Below are 22,967 nucleotides of genomic sequence, written 5' to 3'. Positions count from 1 at the left end.
GCTGACTGAAGCAGCAGTGGAACTCGGTGTCTACCTGGGCGACTGAGCAGTCCTCTTCAGGAACACACTGCTCACCTCCGTAGAATGAGGAAGGGGCTAGAAAAGGTGCCCTAAACATTGCTTGCTTCACTACACCCTGGCCAGTTTACCGCAGCTGGCGGGGATCCCATCTTGCAGTCGAGCACACAAAATAAAACACAAGGTGGCACCGCTCACCATTGGCACTTGGAATGTGCGCACGCTTTTGGACAACCCTACAGCAGACAGACCGGAGAGAAGAACAGCCTTAGTTGCCAGAGAGCTTGCAAGATACAGCATTGACATTGTAGCCCTGAGCGAAACTTGTCTTTCCAACGTAGGTCAGTTGACTGAAACTGGAGGTGGATACACTTTTCTCTGGAGCGGTCGCGGCAGCTATGAGCGTCGTGATGCTGGAGTTGGATTTGCCATCAGCAGTCACCTTGTTCGGAAACTTATAGTCTATCCAGGAGTGTGCACAACTGGCTTATGACATTACAGCTTCCACTACAGAACAGAAGTCAAGCACCTCTGATCAGTGCCTATGCCCCAAGAGCACCTAGATAACAAAGACACCTATGTCTGATGCCTATTTGTTGATTACAGCTCAGCCTTCAACAGCATTATTCCTACAAAATTCATTTCCAAACTCCTGTTGGTCTGCCAGATCCTTGGCTCCTTCTTCAGTGACTGGACCCTTAACTTCACAGTCACCATCAGTAAGGATAGACAACAACAACACCTCCGCGATCATCCTCAATACCAGTGCCCCACAAAGCTGTGTCCTTGGATTCCTACTATAGACTGTGTAGCCAAATTCCCCTCCAACTCGAGTACAGGAATGAGATAGAAAATCTGGTGAACTGGTGCGACAACAATAGTATCTCCCTCAACGTCAAGAAAACTAAGGAGATAGTCATCAACTTCAGGAAGTGTAGTGGAGAACATGCCCCTAACTATATCGATGGGGATGAAATAGAAATGATCAAGAGCTTCAAGTTTTTAGTGTCCAGATCACCACCAACCTGTCCTGATCCCCACCCCCATGTCGACACTATAGTTAAGAAAGCCATCCAATGTCTACTTTCTCGGAAGACTAAGGAAATTTGTCATTTTCGCTATGACTCTTACTAACATTTGCTGATGCACCAAGTCTGAGGTCGCGTACCAACCGACTCAAAAACAGCTTCTTCCCTGCTGCCATCAAACTTTTGAATGGAACCTGCCTTGCACTAATTTGATCTCTCTCTACACCCTAGCTACGACTGAACGTTCTGCACTCCCTCATTTCCTTCGGTATGCTTGGTCTATAGCATGCAAGAAACAATATCTTTCACTCTATGTTAACACATGCGACAATAATAAATCCAAATCAAAATCAAAAGAAAGCACAATGTCAAGTATTCGGCCCTCATTGTCATTTGAGCCCATTCGGCTAGGTATCAGTGATAACGGGAGTTAAGGTCCCATGAGAAACGGTAAAAGGATCTACCATTAGCTCCCTTCTCATTGTCCTTAATGCATAGATTCTAAATGTTGCGGTCAGTTTGGGCTAATTGGTTTCTTGCCAGATGGAGAAGATGTTGCAATTATTGAGAGATCTCGGCTGTAAGTTTCTGGTGGAGTTGGCTTCTCAAACCAAGCGGCACACTTAACCCAAAAGAAAGAGAGCAGTCTTCAGTTTGTTTCTTCTGCGAAAAATTTTTTTGACACCCCTGTACCACTTATAATTTCTGTTAGATAGCTGGGCAGCTTTGCCTGAAATACTTCATCCATTGTGTATTTCCAAGCGGTTTTGGATCAGTCTGACTGTGGCAACTATTATTTCAATATCCAATGCATTGCATTTTTATTGCCTTTTCCTTAGACAGTGACAAGAGGTGCTTGGATAATAGGAAATGTCTGTCTGTGTTTGTTTATGGGTAATTTGTATGTTTCACCTTGGAACATGGCATTGCATTTTAAAGCAGCTTGCTCTGTCTCAGTTAAAAAGGCAAAATTTCCTGTTGTTTGAAATTTGGAAAATCATTTTTTCAACATGATTCCAATACGCATAGCCTTGTGACAATACTGGGAGTTTCTACTCACTTTAAGAGGGTTGGATAATTCATATAAGAATGAAAGGTGAGCAATTTTTTTTAATGCATAAAAATTTACATTATATTGTAAAATAGGTATTTGACAATGTGACACTGTCAAAAATGTTTCTAGATGCAAGCTGCCCAGAGCTTGCTTGTCTTTTATTTAATCACCTTGTGGAAATATGTTTTGCCTCAGACACCTTACTTGTGGAAACAAATGTTTTGCCTCACCCATACACTTATTTATTATGATCTACTGAAGTAAGCATTTCACATTGTCTGTAATAAAACATGCACAGTAAAACACCAGGTTCAAGTCCAACCGATTTATTTGATAGTAAACTCACAAGCTTTCGAGGTTTCCCTCTTCTTCAGGTGAATGGAGAGTTCTGGCCTCAGACAGAGCATACAAAGCACAGACAGTTTACAGATCACTGATTAGAATGCGAATCTTTACACCTAACCTGCTGTTCAAGTCCTAAAGTGGCCGACAATGTGAGTGGTAGGAGCACTAATCACAGGCTAAAGAGATGTGTATTGTCTCCAGACAGTACAGTAAGTGAGGTTTTGCAAACCCAGGCAAGTCACGGGGGTTACAGATAGTGTGACATGAACCCAGGATCCCAGTTGAGACCGTCCTCGTGTGTGGAACTTGGCTATCAGTCTCTGCTCAGCGACTCTGAGCTGTCGTGTGTCGTGAAGGCCGCCTTGGAGAAAGCTTACCCGAAGGTCAGAAAGGCGGCCTTCACGACACACGACAGCGCAGAGTCACTGAGCAGAGACTGATAGCCAAGTTCCGCACACGAGGACGGTCTCAACAGGGATCTTGGGTTCATGTAGCACTATCTGTAACCCCTGTGACTTGCCTGGGTTTGCAAAACCTCACTTACTGTACTGTCTGGAGACAATACACATCTCTTTAACCTGTGATCAGTGCTCCTTCCACTCACATTGTCGGCCACTTTAGGACTTGAACAGCAGGTTAGGTGTAAAGATTCGCATTCTAATCAGTAACCTGTAAACTGTCTGTGCTTTATATGCTCTGTCTGAGGCCAGAACACTCCATTCACCTGAAGAAGAGGGAAACCTCGAAAGCTTGTGAGTTTACTATCAAATAAATTGGTTGGACTTAAACCTGGTGTTGTCAGACTTTTTACTGTGTTTATCCCAGTCCAACGCCGGCATATCCACACCATAAAACATGCAAACAGTGAACTTGTCAAATATTAACATTTTAAAAACTAAACCTGCTATTAATTCATACCAATATAATTTTTTTATATATTTAAAATTTTAGAGCAATTTGATGTCTGCTCATGTCATGTCCATCTTTGTTCATACTTGACAAGCGTAGCTTTTGACTAATGTTTGTGCTTTGCCACTATTTTCTTTCTTGACTAATACAATTGTGATGTAAAACTCAGGTTTTTTTTAGTTAACATTTTATGGAGCAGAAGGATGCAGAAACATTTTTAGAAAGATTGTTTTTATCAAAATTACAAATTTTCAACAAGCTGAGCTCAGGTGACTAGGACTTTGATCAGGTGTGCTTGCTGTGGCAGTTCATTAACAATATGTTAATTAATCTATGATTTAACACAGAAATGCTGTGGTGGTTTCATCTTTTAAGTTGCTTCATTAAATCATTAATTTTCTAGGAGGTAAGTGAGCCTGACATAATTAAGGCATCCTTGTCTCTGCAGACTATCCCTTTCATATGATATCAGGTCACTGAGGTAGTTAATAGAAGAGAACGACTGCTGACTCCCAGGGTGCATTTTATTTATATGGTTGTGCTTTAAAGTTAATTTATTAGTTCATTTTTTACTTTTCACTTAAGCAGTTTAGAATGAAATTAAGATTTTGTTTAGGCTTGGGACTACTGCTTGCAAATAGAACTAATGTAACTGCTTGCACTTAGCACATCCATTGGAGAACAAAAATCAAGTTTTCCATGCTGTACTCAAAACTTGAGACATTCTTATTTTGGCAAATGTTCTACAGCGAGTCTGAATGTTATGAGAAGCCATATAACTTACTTTGCCAGTTTTTCTCTTGTGTTGTGTGCTACTTGAATAGATTTCCATCAGGTCAGTGCAAAGTATTCAGCATTCATTTGCATCTAATGGGGTAGTAGTTTTCCAAAGATAATTGTAGTCCAAGCAAAGTGTTTATTGCGCAAGTTATATGCTTACCAAAAGTCAGCTGTATTGGCATTTTGCTTGAAGTTTCTCAGCTGGAGAAAATCAAATTCATTCATACCATTTCGGGTTAAGCAAAGATCACATTTGTCTTTAGTTACTTGGAAAACAGTGCAAGAACTTTTTTCAACTGCTCTGTGCAAACATGTGTACTTCAAATTTCCCTTTTTCATCAAAGACACACAATTACCAGTTAAGTGCTAATGTGATTTTTTTTAATTTGTGACTCAATTTCACACTTTTTTTTGACAGTAATATGAACTTTGGTTATGTCAAGCTGCTTAGATCTATACAAAGAGTCATCCAAAAGGAAGGATTTGATGGAGCCTGTCCCCAGGTATGGTACACAAGCCCTTAGTGTCTTCTGTAATCAAGTAACTAATGTTGTTTTCATAGCGCTCTCCAGGGTGCAGCCGGAAGGGCTTGGAATAATCAACAATGAACAAGCTGTTTCTAAGCACGGATGAAGTAAACAAGCATTGCAAAGACAGTGTATGGGTCATATGTTAATATGCATTTGCCTCACGTTTTGAGCTTTCCTCAACTCTATTGGGTACGAGCATTGATGTGCATAAGCAGTGTACTCTGGCATCATTAGTCACTGAGCACCTAAAAAGGAGCTGTCCAGTCGAGAAAGTGGCTTAGCCCAAATCCACATTAAGCCACATTAGACTTTTTATGTTGATGTTGTAATGAAAATATCTCTGTTGTAAAACTTGTAGCCTTGAGGATACTGTGACAAGAAACCTTCATTTTGTTGTAGGGAATGATCAGCTAATTAGAGTTTTGTAGAAAGCTGTGCAGTCAACTTTGCAGCAGCATTAGAAAAGTTAGCTGAGGGTGGGTCTCAAACTGAAAAAATCCTTTATTGCAACTTTAGCTATTCAGAGTACTTATATGTTAATTTAGCTTGTTATTGCTCAGCTCTCAATCTCTACTGAGATTTCAGCACAGATCTGGACAGGCTTCCTTTCCCTGTGGAGGCAAAACCCCTTTGGAGAAGTAAATTGGTCCCTGACAGGCACCTCTCCCCTTCCCAGTGGTAACCATGGCAACAGGCATGTCATAACAGTTCCCACAGTACAGTGTGCCTAGCTGCTTCTGCCACAAGTTGACAGGTCTTATAAAGCAGGAAATCTCATAGAAAACAACAGCATATTTGGTGAAGTGACACACATATACGCGAAGAACCTTTCAACAAAGTCATTTCTAACTGAAAAGACTTGCACAATAAGGTTTTTTTTGATATCTTTTGCTATGGATCTTCGTTGCACATTGTCTTCTACTGACCTTTACTTCACTGTTCTCTTCCAAAATTGTTCCTTTGTCACTAGTTGCATATCATTAAGGAGTAAAAAATTTAAACATTGCCTTTTCTGTGTCTAAGCAACAGGTTTCTCCATAAAAGCAAAAGTGTAGAATTAACTACCCATTTTGGTAGCATGAATCGATATGATACCACAGTCTGCTTTTGTTAACAGAATCTTGGCCCAAACCAGCTGGAAGTCTAGCATACGCTGATCCTTTCTTGGCACTTTGCTAGCAGCTATGTAAGCTTTGCAAAAGTGTAGCTCTTATTAAGGTCCTACTGGTATCCTTCCCTGTTGATATGCCAAGGAAACAAGCTGTTTTATGAGCCGTTGGGCAGCTGGAAAGCAAGTCCAGACAGAAACTTCAGAGCCTTGTCACCTGTCCAGTAGCTGTTACAGCTCTCGTAAGTTAGAATACGAACTGGGTGGAAAGGGTGTCATTTATAAGCAAAGCCCTGCTGTTTTGTCACATTCATTTGCACTTCTCTTCCTACAGACTAAACAGAGGAATATCCTGCGGATAGGAATCCATTCACTCGGCTCACTGTTGTGGGGGGAGGATATTGGTCTTAGTGAAAACCCCGAACATGCTTACAGTCTGACTAAATTTCTGTATGTACTCCGTGGACTCCTCAGAACATCTCTCTCTGCCTGCATTATTACCGTGCCAGCATACCTCACCCAGGTTAGACAGCGGAATTTATTTTACACGCAGTTTTTTTAAGTAGTTGTATTTTGAAGTAGAAATAAATCATAAAATCATAATTCCAGAGAACACTAGTTTGCTTTTATTGATGAGCTCGGTGATGAAGCTCCTAATTTTGTGATTCTCCAACAACAGTTTGTAATTGCACAAAATATATTATTTTTAGTAGACAAGTACTCCCATTGCCATGCCACTTCAAACGTGGATGACCTGAGCAAACAGAACCATGTGTTCCCAACCTTTTCTATACTGAAAGAAAAACAGAAAATGGTTTAAATACTCAACAGGTCTGGTAGCATCTTTGAAGAGAGAAACAAAGTTAACATTTCCAGGTCATTAAACTTTCATCAGAAAGCTGTTCGCACTTTGTTTTTCTGAAACCAGTCTTCAAGTTATCTAATTTTATGGGTTCATGATAGTTTAAGGCTGCCTGACAACGCAGAGATATAAACTGGACCAAGAGACCATTTTTTACAAGGCATCAAGGCTGTAAAACCTTCCATACCACATATGATCAAAAATCAGACCATTTGCCTGCCTTTGTGCTTATAGTCTAGCATCAGATTTGCAATGTCCTAAAGCTGATGTGTAAATACACCCTTTAAAAGTACTACAAGTAAAGTAGGTGTCAAATGTAAACCTTCGTTGGATGATTGTACTTGGTAATGACATCAAGTTGAAGTAACCCTTCTTTATTAATCCTATCAACATTAATAAAGGAATGAACACTTATTGCTAACATGTTTAATGAGTACAAAGACTTAATGTAGCAGATAATTATTGAGTACATTCATTTATTTAAAGTCCAGTGTGTTTCAGCGGTAAATTTCTTTCAGCTACATTTAAGGTAAATGGACTGTTCAGAAAGTAGAGCACCACCTGATCATACAGGAGGGGAATAAAAATCATTCACTTTAAAGAGTTTAAAAAAACACAGTAGCATCAGTGTTTTGATGAATAGCAATTTTTATAGCTTTACTTATTGAGACATTATCCAGTCATTAATGCTTAATTTTTGAATATTCACTTATCTTTTTATTCACAAGATGTGGGAAACAGTGACAAACTCTTATTTATTGCTTGTCCATGGCTACCAATGGAAATGCTGGTTTGTTATTATCTTAAACTTCATTGGTATCTCTTCCTGCATCCATTCTATTCCCTTGGGGTCCCATATTTCACTGACTTCTATTTCTCATCTTCATGCTGCATCTCAGCAACATGATCCAGAAGCATATCAGGTTCCACATATTCACTGATAACACCCAACTCTGCATCACTGCCACCTCTTTTGACTCTTCCGCAATCCCTGATTTATCGTGTTGCTTGTCCAATAACAACTATTAGATGAACAGTTAGTTGTTCCAATTAAATTTTGTGAAGACCGAAACCAATATCTTTGCAACTCATTGCAAACCCCATTTCCTACCTGCCAATTCCATCCCTCCATTTGACCACTGTCAGTAGTTGAACCAGACTGTTCACAACCATTGTTGAGCTTCCAATACCTTTTGCTCTCTGTCACTAAGATGGCCTACTTCCTATCCATATCATTAGCTGCCTCTGCCCCATCTTAATGCATATATTGCTTAAATCCTCATCCCTGCCTTCGTCACCTAAAATGCAACTATTCCAATGATCTCCTGCCTGACTTCTGACCACATACCATAGGTGAACTTGAGCTTCAACTCTACTGCCCATAACACACACCCAAGTCCCTTTCACCCATTGACCTATATTGCATCTTGGTCTGAGAGTGCCATGATTTAAAAAATCTCATTGTTCCTCCACCTAATCTCTCTCATCTCCTCAGTCCTACAACCATCTGAGATATCTGCACTGGCCAATTCTGGCCTCTTTCACATTCCCGATTTCCATTGCTCCAACATTGACAGCCACTCCTTTGGCTGCCTGGGGCATAAGCTCTGGAAATCACTCCCTAATCGTATGCACCTTTTTACCTCTAATCCATTAAGATCCTTAAAATCCATCTCTTTGATCAGGTTTTTTGTCGTATGGCCAAATATTTCTGTATGTGGCCCTTTGTCAAATTTTGACAAACTGCTACTATGAAACAACTTGCAATATTTTACTCTTTGAAAGTGCTATATAAAAATAAGTTATTGTTGCTTGTGTTGAAGATGACCACACAATGGTCTTGGCTAAGAAATTTCAAGGTTTGGATCCAGCAAAGGTAAAAGAACGATGAAGTCAAGTTGTGTAAATTTTGGAGATGATATTGTTCCAATGCTTTTATCGTTTGTGGTGGTAGAGATCTTGGGGCTCGGGAGTACTGCCAAAGGAAGTGTATTCAAAGGCTCAAGGAGCAGAATCATATATCTGATGAGCATTGAACTGCATGTAATGTCTTTGATAATGTTGTCTAATATGCACCATTTTGGTTGTCTTCATCAGCAACTCTCAACTGAGTACAAACCACATTTCAATCCTCCAGCCTCACTAAAAGCATTTTACACATCATCTCGTAGCCAGCCTTTTTTTTCAAGAATCGAAAATGGGAGAGGAGGATGCATCTCTAATGACAGTTGGTAATTTTAGGCCTGCTGTGTGTTATTCACTCTGTAAAAAAAAGTAGAAATTTGCATTAACAACGAGCCAGTGTAAGAGAACACTTTACCAACAGCAAGAGAAATTTACGGTGTTCTTATCCGAAAAACATCTTCTAAAATGTGCACAGTACATGGCAGCCCCTATACATCTTTCCATTTACTTTGCACATAATCCTTCAGTCCTACCTTTTGCAACACAAATCCAACTGAAAGGCCCACTTCTTCTGACACATCTGCTTGATTCAGCCTCCACTCAGCTCTCACCCCTCCCCTCCAAACTTTCCCAGGACTCCAAAGGTGGCAGAGCCTTATCAATAAGACGACCATCATCCTATATCAAAGAAAAGCTAAGACAGCATGCCTTAATGACTACCGTCCAGTGACTCTGACGTCCATCATTATGAAGTGCTTCAAAAGATTAGTCATGGCAGAGATCAGCTCCAGCCTCCCAAATTGCCTGGATTCACTACAGTTGATAAAGTTCGCTACAGTATAGCTCCTGCTCTGACTAATACCGGAAGAAAATACAAAGGTTTGTGAATGTAGTCCAGTCCATCACACAAACCAGCCTCCCATTCACTAACTCTGTCTACATTTCTCACTGCCTCAGAAAGGCAGCCAACATAATTAAGGACTCCATGCATCCCAGACAAACGTTCTTCCATCTTCTGTTGGGAAAAAGATACAAAAGTCTGAGATCATGTGCCAAGTGACTTCTGTGCTGCCATCAGACGTTTGAATGAACCTTCCTTATATTAAGGTGAAGTTTCTCTACACCCTAGCTATGACTGTAACACTATATTCTGCATCCTGTTCTTTCCTTCTCCACTATGTACTCTCTGAACGGTATGCTTTGAGAGTATAGTGCGCAAGAAACTATACTTTTCACTATATACCAATACATGTGACAATAATAAAATCAAATCAATAAAATTGTTACCATCACAGAGTGAACCCTGCTTGAATTAGAATCTCTACAGTGCAGAAGGAGGCCATTCAGCTCATTGAGTCCAAACCAACAACAGGTTCTATTCCTGTAACCCCACATATTTACTCTAGCTAGCCCCCCAACACTAAGGGGCAATTTATCATAGCCAGTCAAACTAACCAGCACATCTTTGGACTGTGGCAGGAAAGCGGAACACCCCGAGGAAGCCCACGCAGACACAGGGAGAACGTGCAAACTCCACACAGACAGTGACCCAAGCCGGGAATCAAACCCAGGTCCCTGGCTGTGAGGTAGCAGTATTAACCACTGTGCCATCGTTCTGGAGGGAAATGTGCCAGCCCCAACTCGTGAGCTGTGCCAGCAACTCTTCATGTGATAAGAGCATGTCGGACAACAGAGAGCAATTTAATATTACCGTACATTCATGACAATGTATTGTTATATCCATGTCTTTTTCTATTAACCTGGATACTGATATTTTCTGTGGGCTTACTGTGCTCAGCACATGTCACAGGCATAGATATGGGTTACTGTGGGATCCCACTTTAAGGAATCTAATTCTTACCAGCTGATGATACCAACTGAAAGAGCATCCTGGGGCCACAGGAAGCATTTCCTTCCAGCACTGTTTCAGTTTAATGAAGCTAAATTGCACAGCTAAAGCTAAAAGGAAAACTTACTTTTAGTAGATCATGCTGATGAGTAGACTGAAATATTTTACCTGCAAGGGTGAGTCAGGAGTAGGGCTTCCAATTCTGAGGACACAACCCACTAAAATACCATGTCATTCACACCATTTGAAATGGGGGGATATGAAAGAAAATGAATGCTTATGTACTTCTTCACCACGTTAACGGCAGGAATTTTACCAGCACGCCCACCCTCATTCTGGGGGCAGGCGAGGCTTGCAGAATGGCATTCTCCATTGGCCTCGGGCAGAATCATATGAACCTCAGGCGGACGTGCCGGTAAAATTCCGCCCAATGTCTTCCTCTCTAATTTCAGTCACTACCCTTTATTGAACAGTTCTTATAAGTACATGGATTTACAGCAGCCACCAGGTTGACTTTTCTCCATCTGTACTGTTCTTCGTCCATCTGCATATTAATTTCAGATGTCGCACCATATTTGCATCATGTTGTGATAGCAACAGGGCACATGTAGTCCAGGCAGTTTGCTACAGATGGACTCGTGATCTGTATCTTTCCATTGGTCCTTTGTTTAGGTATTAGCATCGACTTACCTTTGTCCAAGTCATAGCACATCATCCTGATGTCATCCATGAACCTAAGAACCATAGAAAGGTTATGCTGCAGGAAGGCCATTCAGCCCATCATGTCTGCACTGACCGATAAGGGAAAAAAGAAACAAGCCACTCATTTTAATCCAATTTTTCAGCACCTTGTTCATTGCCTTGCAATTACAGCACTTCAGATTCAGATCTAGGCACCTTTTAAATGATTTGATTTATTATTATCACATGTATTGTTTCTTGCATGTTATACAGATAACACATACTGTTCATAGGGAAGGGAGGGAGAGAGTGCAGAATGTAGTGTTAGTCATAGCTTGGGTGTAGAAAAAAATCAACTTAGTACAAGGTAGGCCCATTCAAAAGTCTGATGGCAGCAAGAAAGAAGCAGTTCTTGAATCGGTTGGTACGTGACCTCAGACTTTTATATCTTTTTCCTGACGGAAGAAGGTGGAAGAGAGTATGTCTGTCTGGGGTACGTGGGTCCTTAATTATGCTGGCTGCTTTTCTGAGCCAGTGGGATGTGTAGACAGTCAATGAATGGGAGGCTGGTTTGTGTGATGGATTGGGCTACATTCATGACCCTTTTTTGTTTCTTGCGGTCTTGGGCAGAGTAGGAGCCATATCAAGTTATGATACAACCAGAAAGAATGCTTTCTATGGTGCATCTATAGAAGTTGGTGAGAGTTGGAGCGAACATGCCAAATTTCCTTAGTCTTCTGAGAAAGTAAAGGTGTTAGTGGGCTTTCTTAACATAGAGTTGGCATGGGGGACCATGACAGGTTGGTGATCTGGACACTTATAAATTTGAAGCTGTCTACCATTTCTACTTTGTCCCCATTGATGCAGACAGAGACACGTTCTCCACTATGCTTGCTGATGTGGGAGGGGTTTCGATTCATCTACCAGCAACCTTGTATCAGATGTATTCATGGTTAGTCTTGGTGTTTTAACCAACCCATAAAACCTTTCTCCTATCGGTGAATCAATCTGTGAAGTGTAAGTTCTTTTTATGTACACAAGAGATATAGTAACCCTGAAATTGCACACACTGTGTTGCACGACATTTACAAATCAAGTACCTCATTAGTCACTTTGAATTGTCTTGTTTAGCCTGACTTTCGCCATTGACACAGTAAAAAGTCTGACAACACCAGGTTTTAGTCCAACCTATTTATTTGATAATGTACTCACAAGCTTTCGAGGGGACTGCAGTCCCCTCGAAAGCTTGTGAGTATATTATCAAATAAATAGGTTGGACTAAAACCTGGTGTTGTCAGACTTTTTACTGTGTTTACGCCAGTCCAACGCCAGCATACCCACATCATGACTACGTTCGCCATTGACACCAGTGCCCAAATTGATGAGAAATTGCTAGCACATCTCTTACAACATCCATGACACATTGCATGCATAATAAACCTCTCCAGATGGGATAAATCTTATCCATTTAAATAGCAGCAAGTAAATAATATCCCCTACTTCCTGGGTCACTACCTTTGTTTCATGGGAACTGGAGTAGGCCATTCAAGTTCTTAACTGTTCTATCATAGATTTTGGATAATCTGTACCTCAACTCTATTTACTGCCTTTCATGTCCTTGATATCCTTAACCTGAAAAATACGTCAATCTCAATTGACCCCAAGCATGCATTGCTTTTTGGAGGACAGAGTTCCTTATTTCCATTATCTTTTGTGTGCAAAATAAATTCTTAATTTCATTCTAATGTGGTCTAGCTCTAATTTTAAGATTATGCGTTCCTTGTTCTGGATTCATAGAACCCTACAGTGCAGAAAGAGGCCCTTCAGCCCATCGAGTCTGCACCGAACACAATCCCACCCTGGACCTACCCCTATATCCCTATATATTATACCCACTAATCCCACTAACCTATGCATCCCTAGACACTAAGGGGCAATTTGTTGATTAGCAATTGATCAATAGCATGGCCAATTAACCTAACCCCCACATCTTTGGAGGAAACCGGAGCACCCGGAGGAAACCCACGCAGACACGAGGAGAATGTGTAAACTCCATACAGACAGTGACCCGAGCCAGGAATTAAACCCAGGACCCTGGAGCTGTGAAGCAGCAGTGCTAACCACTGTGCTACCATGCTGCCCGGTAAATGATTATCTCATTTTTTTTGGTATCTACCCTGTCAAATCCTTTTATTGTTTTAAACACTTGAATTTGATCATCCCTCAAACTTGTAAACTCAAGGGAATTGAAACTAAGTGAATGTAACCTGTGCTCCCAACTTAATCCTTCAAACCTAATATAGCCCTGGTGCATTTACACTGTACCCCTTCCAAGGACAACATAAATGAACAAAATGCCCCAAACTGAATGCAGTGCTCCAAGTGGGGACTGTTCAAGGATCATAGAACCGAATCATCACTTCCTCGTGTTTATAATTCAACAGACTTGAAATTAGGGCCAAGATTCCATTAGCTTTTTTTTTATTTTGTGCTTAAGAATCTTTTGTGGTTCGTGTATATGGATTGCTAAATTGCATAGCCTTACAGCACCTTGACTCTCAACAATTTATCTTCCTTTGACCGAAAGTGAATGACCTCTCACACCCTCACATTAAACTCCAAGTATCATAGTTTTATTCGCTCACTTGATCTGTCGATATCTTATTGTAACTTTCTGTTCCAGTCTACACAACTTACTACGTCTCCTGACTTAACATAATCTAAAAATATAAATAATGAGCTCAGTGTTCTTTTCAAATCATTGACGAACATGGTGTAAAGCTCAGGTCCAAATTCAGATTGCTGAAAAATGCAACTTGTCACATTGTTGACTTCAGGATTTGGAACAATAGGGACATCAAGCCAGGTATTGGAGGTTGTGTGAAAAAGCAATTTATCATGTCCATTAATACGTACAAAACATCCCAAGACGTCTTACAGCGAAGTAAAAAGAAAATACGTTGAATAATGCCAGGGAATAGGGCAAATAATAGCAGGGTGGGAAGGGGGTGATTCAATGAAGGTGCATTTTAGAAGATTTTTGAAGAAGGGAAGAAAAGTAAAAAGGCAGAGAAGTCTTACAATGGCATAAGAAATAGGAGCAGCATCAAAGAACACAACAAAGAAAATTACAGCACAAGAACAGGCCCTTCAGCTCTCCAAGCCTGCACTGACCATGCTGCCTGACTGAACTAAAACCCCCTACCCTTCTGGGAACCATATCCCTCTATTCCCATCCTATTCATGCACTTGTCAAGGCGCCCCTTAAATGTCACTACCATATCTGCTTCCACTACCTCCCCCGCAACGAGTTCCAGGCACCCATTACTCTCTATGTAAAAAATCTGCCTCACACATCTCCTTTAAACGCTGTTCCTTGCACCTTAAACCTATGCCCCCTAGTAATTGACTCTTCCACCCTGGGAAAAAGCTTCTGACTATCCATTCTGTCCATGCCTCATAATCTTGTGAACTTGTATCAGGTCTCTGCCAAACTTCGTCGCTCCAGTAAGAACAAACCAAATTTCTGCAACCTCTCCTCATAGCTAATGCCCTCCATACCAGGCAACATCCTGGTAAATCTTTTCTGTGCCCAATCCAAAGCTTCCACATCCTTCTGGTAGTGTGGTGACCAAATTGAACACTATATTCCAAGTACAGCTTAACTAAGGTTCTATAGAGCTGCAATATGACTTGCCAATTTTTAAACACGATACCCCGGCCAATGAAGGCAAGCATGCCATATGCCTTCTTGACTATCTTCTCCACGTACATTGCCACTTTGTGATCTGTGTACCTATACACAAGCTCCCTTTACCTATCAATACTCTTGAGGCTTCTGCCATTTACTGTATATTTCCTATCTGTATTAGACCTTCCAAAATGCATTACTTCACATTTGTCTGGATTAAACTCCATCCGCCATCTCTCTGCCCAGGTCTCCAACTGATCTCTATGCTGCTATATCCTCTGATGGTCTTCATCACTAGCCGCAAATCCACCAACCTTTGTGTCATCCGCAAACTTACTAATCAATCCAGTTACGTTTTCTTCAAAATCATTTATATATATTACAAACAGCGAAGGTCCCAGTACTGATCCCCGAGGAACACTACTTGTCACAGCCCTCCATTCACAAACACACCCTTTCACTGTTACCCTCTGTCTTCTTTGACCGAGCCAGTTTTGTATCTATCTTGCCAGCTCATCTCTGATCTCATGCGACTTCACCTTCTGCACCAGTCTGCCATGAGGGACCTAGTCAAAGGCCTTACTGAAGTCCATGTAGACAACATCCATTGCCCTACCCTCATCAATCATCTTCGTCACTTCCTCAAAACTCGATCATGTTCGTGAGACACAACCTCCCCTTCACAAAACCATGTTGCCTCTCACTAATACAGCCACTTATTTCCAAGTGGGAATAAATCCTGTCCTCTCCAATAATTTCCCTATCACTGATGTAAGGCTCACCAGCCTGTAATTACATGCATTATTCTTGCTACCCTTCTTAAACAAAGGAACAACATTGATTATTCTCCACTCCTCTGTGACCTCCCCTGTAAAAAGTCTGACAACACCAGGTTTTAGTCCAACCTATTTATTTGATAATATACTCGCAAGCTTTCGGGGTTAGCCCCTTCGTCAGGTGTAGTCATGATGTGGAGATGCCGGCATTGGACTGGGATAAACACAATAAGAAGTCTCACAACACCGACAAAGGAGCAGTGCTCTGAAAGCTAGTGGCATTTACTGCCAAATAAACCTGTTGGACTTTAACCTGGTGTTGTGAGACTTCTTACAGTGTGTACCTCCCCTGTAGCCAGCGAGGATACAAAGATTTCTTTCAGGGCCCCATGCTATTTCCTCCCTTGCCTCTCTCAGTATTATGGGGTATATCCCATCAGGCCCTAGGAACTTGTCTACCTTAATGTTTCTCAAGAACCCCAATACCACCTCCTTTTTGATCTCAACTCAAACTATCTACATGTCCTTTCCCAGACTCATCATCCACCAAGTCCTTCTCTTTGGTGAATACTGACGCAAAGTACTCATTTAATACCTTACCCGTTTCCTCTGACCCCACGCATAGATTCCCTCTCTTGTCCTTGAGTGGGCCAACCCTCTCCCTGGCTACCCTCTTGCTCTTTATACATGTGTAAAAAGATTGGGATTTTCCTTAATTCTGCTGCTCAATGTTTTTTCATGACCCCTTTTAGCCCATCTTACTACTTGCCTAAATTTATTTCTATTTTCCTTGTATTTCACACTTGCTTCATGTGTTCCCAGCCTCCTAGTTTTGACGAATGTTTCCTTTTTCTCTTTGACTAAGCTCATAATATCTCTCATTATCCAAGGTTCCCAAAACTTGCCATACTTATTCTTCATCCTTACAGGAATGTGCCTGTCTTGAATCCCTATCAACTTACACTTGAAAGCATCCCACATGCCAGATTTTGATTTGCCCTCAAACATCTGCCCCCAGTCTACATTCTTCAGTTCCTGCCTAATATTGTTGTAATTAGCCTTCTACCAATTTAGCACCTTAACTTGAGGGCTACACTTATCTTTATCCTTCAGGTACTTTAAAAGTTACTGAATTGTGGTCAGTGTTCCCGATCTGTTCCCCTACAGAAATATCAACCACCTGGTCAGGCTCATTCCTCAATACCAGGTCCAGTATGGCTCTTTTCCTAGTTGGACTATCTACATACTGTTTCAGGAAGCCCTCCTGGATGTTCCTTACAAACTCTGCCCCACCCATGCCCCTAGCGCTAAGTGAGTCCCAGCCAATATAGGGGAAATTAAGATCTCCCCCTACAACAACCCTGTTATTTTTACACCTCGGCAAAATCTGCCTACGTATCTGCTCCTCAATCTCCTGTTGGCAGTTGGGTGGCCTATAGTAAACCCCCAACAGTGATTACACGTTTCCTAATCCTGAGCTCTACCCATATTGCCTCACTGAATGAGCTCTGTGAGGTGTCCTCCTGCAGTACAGCTGTGATATTCTCTTTAACCGGCAGTGCAACTCCCCCACCCCTTTTACATCCCCTCTATCCCGCCTGAAGCATCTGTATCCTGGAATGTTAAGCTGCTAATCCTGTCCTTCCCTTAACCAAGCCTCTGCAATGGCAACAACATCGTAGTTCCTAGTATTAACCCAAGCTCTTACGTTCATCTGCCTGACCTGTTACACTTCTCGCATTAAAACAAATGCACTCCAGTCCACCAGACCCTCTCTGATTAGCAATCCTACCCTATATGCTGTTTCTCTGAGTCTTACTGGCCCAACTCTCTCGTTCCCCTTCAGCTAATTCACCTTTGCTTTGGTTCCCACACCCCTGCCAAACTAGTTTAAATCCTCAGTGAGATGACACCTGGAGATCTGCATGCATTTTTGGTCTCCTTATTTAAGGAAGTATATATTTGTATTGGAGACAGTTCAGAGAAGGTTCACTAATTTGATTCCTGGGACAAAGGGACTGTCTTATGAGAAAAGGTTATAGGCGCCAGGTTTTACAAGAATGAGAGGTGATCTTATTGATACATAAGAACATAAGAAATAGGAGCAGGAGTAGGCCATCTAGCCCTTCGAGCCTGCCCCGCCATTCAATAAGATCATGGCTGATCTGTCATGGCTCAGTTCCACCTTCCCGCCCTCTCCCCATAACCCTTAATCCCCCCTCTTATCAAAAACCCATCAACCCGCGTCTTAAAAATATTTAGCGAGGCAGCCTCCACCACTTCAACGGGCAGAGAATTCCAGAGATTCACCACCCTTTGAGTGAAGAAGTTCCTCCTCAACTCCGTTCTAAACCGCCCCCCCTTTATCTTGAGGCTGTGCCCCCTAGTCCTACTGTCTTTTTTGAGCGGGAAGAGTCTCTCCACCTCTATCCTATCCATCCCATTCATCATCTTATATGTCTCAATGAGATCTCCCCTCATTCTTCTAAACTCCAACGAGTACAAGCCTAGTTTATTCAGCATCTCCTCATAGCTCAACCCCCTCAACTCCGGTATCAGCCTAGTAAACCTCCTCTACACTCCCTCCAAGGCCAAAATATTTTGCGCAGGTGCGGCGCCCAAAACTGCACACAGTACTCCAGCTGCGGCCTCACCAATGCCCTATACAGCCGCAGCAAGACCTCCCTACTTTTATATTCAATCCCCCTCGCTATGAAGGCCAGCATCCCATTCGCCTTCCTGACCACCTGCTGCACCTGCAAGCTGGGTTTTTGCGACTCATGCACAAGGACCCTGAGGTCCCTCTGCACCGTCGCCTGCTGCAGTTTTTCGCCACGTAAGTAATAGTCCTTCCTACCATTATTTTGACAGAGTAGAATCTGAGAGGATAGTTCACCATATGGCAGAATCTAGAACAAGGTGGGACACAGTTTCAAAATAAGGGTATTCCATTTAAGACAGAGGAGAAGGAAGTTTTTTTTGAAGTTTGTGAATATTTGGAATTCTCTACCCCCAAGAGCAGTGGAGGTTGTGTGATTATATTTTAGGCTGAGTTTAAAGGATGTTTGATCGTCAAGGAAGTTGCAGGTTATCAAGGACATTTAGAAGATTAGAGTCAAGGCCACAATCATATCAGATCCTATTGAATGGCAGATCAGTCTTGGGCAGCCAATTGGCCAATTCTTCCTATTTCTTATGTTCTCTGTATCTACTGTATCGAGCCCTTTTGAGAAGTTCTTCTGGATAATTCTAGTGAACATCTGAAAATTATGCCACCTGTGAATAGACAGTGAAGATGAGAGGCTGAAGAAGGCAGATTCTGAAGATCAAAGGCTGAAGGAGTGAGACTAGATCTGGCGCAGTTTGTATTGGAAGAGTGAAGGACAGTCGTAGGAGGAATTTGAAGATGAAGATTTTAATCATGTTTGAAGAGAGATAACCGGTGTGATTTAGCAAAAGTAGGAGTAATAGACAAGTAGGGGTGAGTATGGAACAGGATATGGACCACTATGTTTTAGATTAGTGTGGAACAAATCAGGCAAGTGGCAATTTTGCTGTATTCCACGTATTTTTTACATTCACTCCAAAACAACTAAAGTCAGCGTTTGTAAAGTTCAATGAACTCGTGTATGGTATAAATAGCAAATCCAAATCCCAATAGTTTTATTATATTTTTCTCTTTGGTTACATGATGAGGTTTACTTTAGTACAAGACTTGCATCTACTACTGGGAATTGCATAACATCTATTTATAACATGGCTCTCGAGCTATAATACAACACCTATTTTTTTCAAAGGGTAATTTTATTATAAATACATGACATAGGTTGGATCCAGTCTCATTTTAAAAAAAGCAAGAAATAGTCAGTTTAAAAAAAAATCTTTTTTAGTTTCTCTGTTTTACTTCCTGTCCACACTCTTTTTCACTCGTTTTGTTTCCCCCATAATATCCACAACAACGTGCACACAAGCCTTTCATTTCTTCTATCAAAGCCATAACTTGTTTGGGTTTGTCAGTGATCACATCCTCCTCCTATGCAAGTCTAATCACTATGCCCCCATCCCTCTTTTCAACCCTGGAAACAGTTTGTATGTGAGTTCCTCAAAGGCAGCCTTGTTTCCACCTCCTCCTTCGGTCTGCCATGGAACAGACTTCGCTGATTTTTTTTTCCTCTACGTAATCAGGAAGTATTTTGCTTCAATTCAAACTACAATAATCCAAATTATATCCCGAGCAGTCAAATCACATTCATCATTTTTCCTGGTACATTACACACCCCCACAACAAAATCCTGTGTCTGCATTACTAATCTCAGTGTGAACGAGATATGGTTCGGCTTTTTTGAACACTCTTAGTCTTCATGGTTAAATCCTAAATTGCTCTAGGCTCAAATGGATGTTAAGAACAAGGTCATATTTATTCCTATCAACATTAACCTTCTTCTTCCCACCAACTTCCATATGTATGTCTGATATTGAATAAAAGGGGCTAATGCACTATTATATGCAAAATTCTGTTCGTCTACTTAGTCTTTCCTCTGCTGCTTCTTAAAGGTTCCTTCCAAATCCAACCCTAGTTCCATATCATCTGGGATGCCTTTTTAACCTCACATCCTCCTCCATAAAAATTTGGAACAGGAGTAGGTCAATTGGCCCCTAAGGCCTGTCTTGCTGTTCAGTAAGATCGAGGCTGACCTGATTGTAACCTCAATTCCACAGTCCACCTACCCCCAATAACTTCTGATTCCCTTGTAAGTCAAAAATCTATTTACCACTTCCTAAAATATTCATTGAATCTGCCTCCACCACTCTCTGAGGAAAGGAACTGCAAAGGTTCATGACCTTCTGAAAGGAAAAAAAAATCCTCGCTGTTTTAAATGGGGAACCGCATATTTTTAAACTGTTTCCCCTAGTTCTAGTCTGTCCCCCAAGGGGAAGTATCTTTTCAGCATCCAACCTGTCAAGTCCCATCAGGACCTTGTGTGTCTCAATAAGATCACCTCTCATTCTTCTAAACGCCAATGGATAGAGGCCCGGCCTTTCCAATCTTTCCTCATAAGATAATTCCCCCATCCCAGATGTCAGTGAGGTGAACCTTCTCTGAACTGCTTACAAAGCATTTTTATCCTTTCTCACAAATGGAGACCAAAACTGTACACACTACTTTAACTGTGGCTCTGCACAACTGTAGCGAAACGTCCCTACTTTTATACTATATTATTGATTATTGTTTGATCAATAATTATTATCATTGGTCAAACATCCCTTGATTTGAAGGGATATTCAAAATCATGAGGGGGCTGGGTACAGTAGGTATGGAAAAACTACCTACTTGTAAAAGGATAAAGAATGAGAAGGTACAGATTTAAAATGATTTGAAAAGGAAGCAAATGTGAAATGAGGAAAATAATTTTCACACAAGTGTTTTACTGCCTGGAAGTGTGATAGAGGCAGGTTCAATCCATGCATTTAAGAGCACATTAAGTGATCAGTAGAATAGAAACAATGTACAGGGGTATGAGGAGAAGGCAGGGGAACAGCATTAAGTGGCGATGCTCATTTGGAGAGTTAGTGCAGATACAATGGGCCAAATGGCTTCCTTCTATACAATAACAATTCTGTAATATTCCATTCTCTTTGCAATAAATGGCAACATTCCATTTTGTCTTTCTAATCACTTGCTGTACCTGCACGCTAACATTTCCTGGTTGTCCCAGGATAGTCATGATGTAGAGATGCCGGTGTTGGACTGGGGTAAACACAGTAAGAAGTCTCACAACACCAGGTTAGAGTCCAACCAGTTTATTTGATAGTAATCTTACAAGCTTTCAGAAACGGTGTTCCTTCGTCAGGTGTGTGGAAAGTTCTGATCAGAGAAGGGCATATAAAGTTACACACGGTTTACAGAATACTGATTAGAATGCAAGTCTTTACAGCTAACCTGCTATTCAAGTCTTAAAGGTGCAGACAATGTGAGTGGAGATAGCATTAGCATAGGTTAAAGAGATTGAAGACATCTCTTTAACTGTGCTAATGCTATCTCCACTCACATCTGCATCTTTACCACTTGAATAGCAGGTTAGCTGTAAAGACTTGCATTCTAATCAGTATTCTGTAAACTGTGTGCGACTTTGTATGCCCTTCTCTCATCAGAACCTTCCAGTCACCTGACGAAGGAACACCATTTTTGAAAGCTTGTAAGATTACTATCAATAAACTGGTTGGACTCTAACCTGGTGTTGTGAGACTTCTCACTGTGTCCCAGGATACCCAGATCCCTTTATTTCAAAATTCTGCAATTTCTCTCCATTTAAAGAATATGAGCTTTTCTATTTCCCCCTTCCGATGTGAGCAAGTTCACATTTTTCCACACTAATTCCACCTGCCAAAATTTTGCCCACTCAGTTAACCTTTGTCCTTTGCAAACGTCTTATGTCCTTTTCACAAATTACTTATCTTTTGTGTCATCAGCAAATTTAGCAATCATACATTCAATTCCTTCATTCAAGTCGTTGATATAAATTGTACATCGGTGAGGTCCCATTACTGATCCCTATAGCATTTCACATGTCACATTTACAAATCTGAAAAAGGCCCATTTATCCCTCATCTCTGCTTCCTGTTAGCTAACCAATTTTCTATACATACTAAATTATTATCCCTGACATCATGTCCAAAATGTCATGTACCCTTGAATACTTATGGCCTAGTCTTCGTCACCCTGCAGCCATGTCTCTAATGGCTGTTAGATCATACATATTTATTTCTATTTATGTTGTAAATTCATTTTGCTTTGTAATGAATGATACATGCATTCAGACACTGAGCTATCATTTTTACATTTTTATAACCTTGGTCCCTGACAGCTGGTACACGCTTAGGTTTGTACATTCTATCCCTTCCTGGCACTCTATTGTTTAAAGCACACTCTATTCTTCTAATTATACGACTCACCAGAACACTTGTCCCAGCACGGTTCGGGTAAGAATTATCCCAACAGTAAAGCTCTGGCTTTCTCCAGTACTTGTGCCAGTGCCCCATGAACCAAAATCTATTTCTCCTATACCAATCCTAGAGCCATGCATTTAACTCTCTAATCTGAGCTTTAATTTTGTGTAAAAGACATGTTAAATGCTTGCTGGAAGTCTATGTACAGCAGATCTGCACCTTCCCTTTTATCTACGTTGCTTGTTCTTCCTCAAGAACTCCACTAAATTAGTCAAATGTGGTTTGTCTTTCACAAAACCATGTTGACTCTGCTTGATTGCACCGAGATTTTCTAAGTGCCTTACTAAAATCTCCTTAATAGATTTTGGTAATTTTCCTATGACAGATGTTTCCTACTGTAGTTCCCTCCTTTCTGTTTCCTTCCTTGAATAGAGGAATCACACTAATGTTTTCCAGAATCTGGAGAATTTTGAAAAATTAAAA

The 22,967-nt window shown here is 41.1% G+C and overlaps 1 protein-coding gene across 2 annotated transcripts in view; it reads left to right on the top strand.

Annotated features, from left to right (window-relative positions):
- Positions 1 to 22,967, top strand: part of elp4 (elongator acetyltransferase complex subunit 4) — a 304,366-nt gene that overhangs the window by 143,704 nt on the left and 137,695 nt on the right. For both annotated transcript variants that reach the window (XM_080189995.1, XM_080189994.1), the window contains exons 6-7: positions 4,553 to 4,637; positions 6,107 to 6,295. In XM_080189995.1, coding sequence (XP_080046121.1) covers positions 4,553 to 4,637; positions 6,107 to 6,295 — 274 coding nt within the window. The remainder of the gene's footprint in view (positions 1 to 4,552; positions 4,638 to 6,106; positions 6,296 to 22,967) is intronic.

This window comes from Carcharhinus amblyrhynchos, chromosome 6 (genome assembly GCF_965287045.1).
Source record: "Carcharhinus amblyrhynchos chromosome 6, sCarAmb.v2.hapA, whole genome shotgun sequence".
Taxonomy (NCBI): Eukaryota; Metazoa; Chordata; class Chondrichthyes; order Carcharhiniformes; family Carcharhinidae; genus Carcharhinus; species Carcharhinus amblyrhynchos.
The sequence above is the reverse complement of the archived record's forward strand: the minus strand, read 5'-3'. Positions and strand labels throughout refer to the sequence as shown.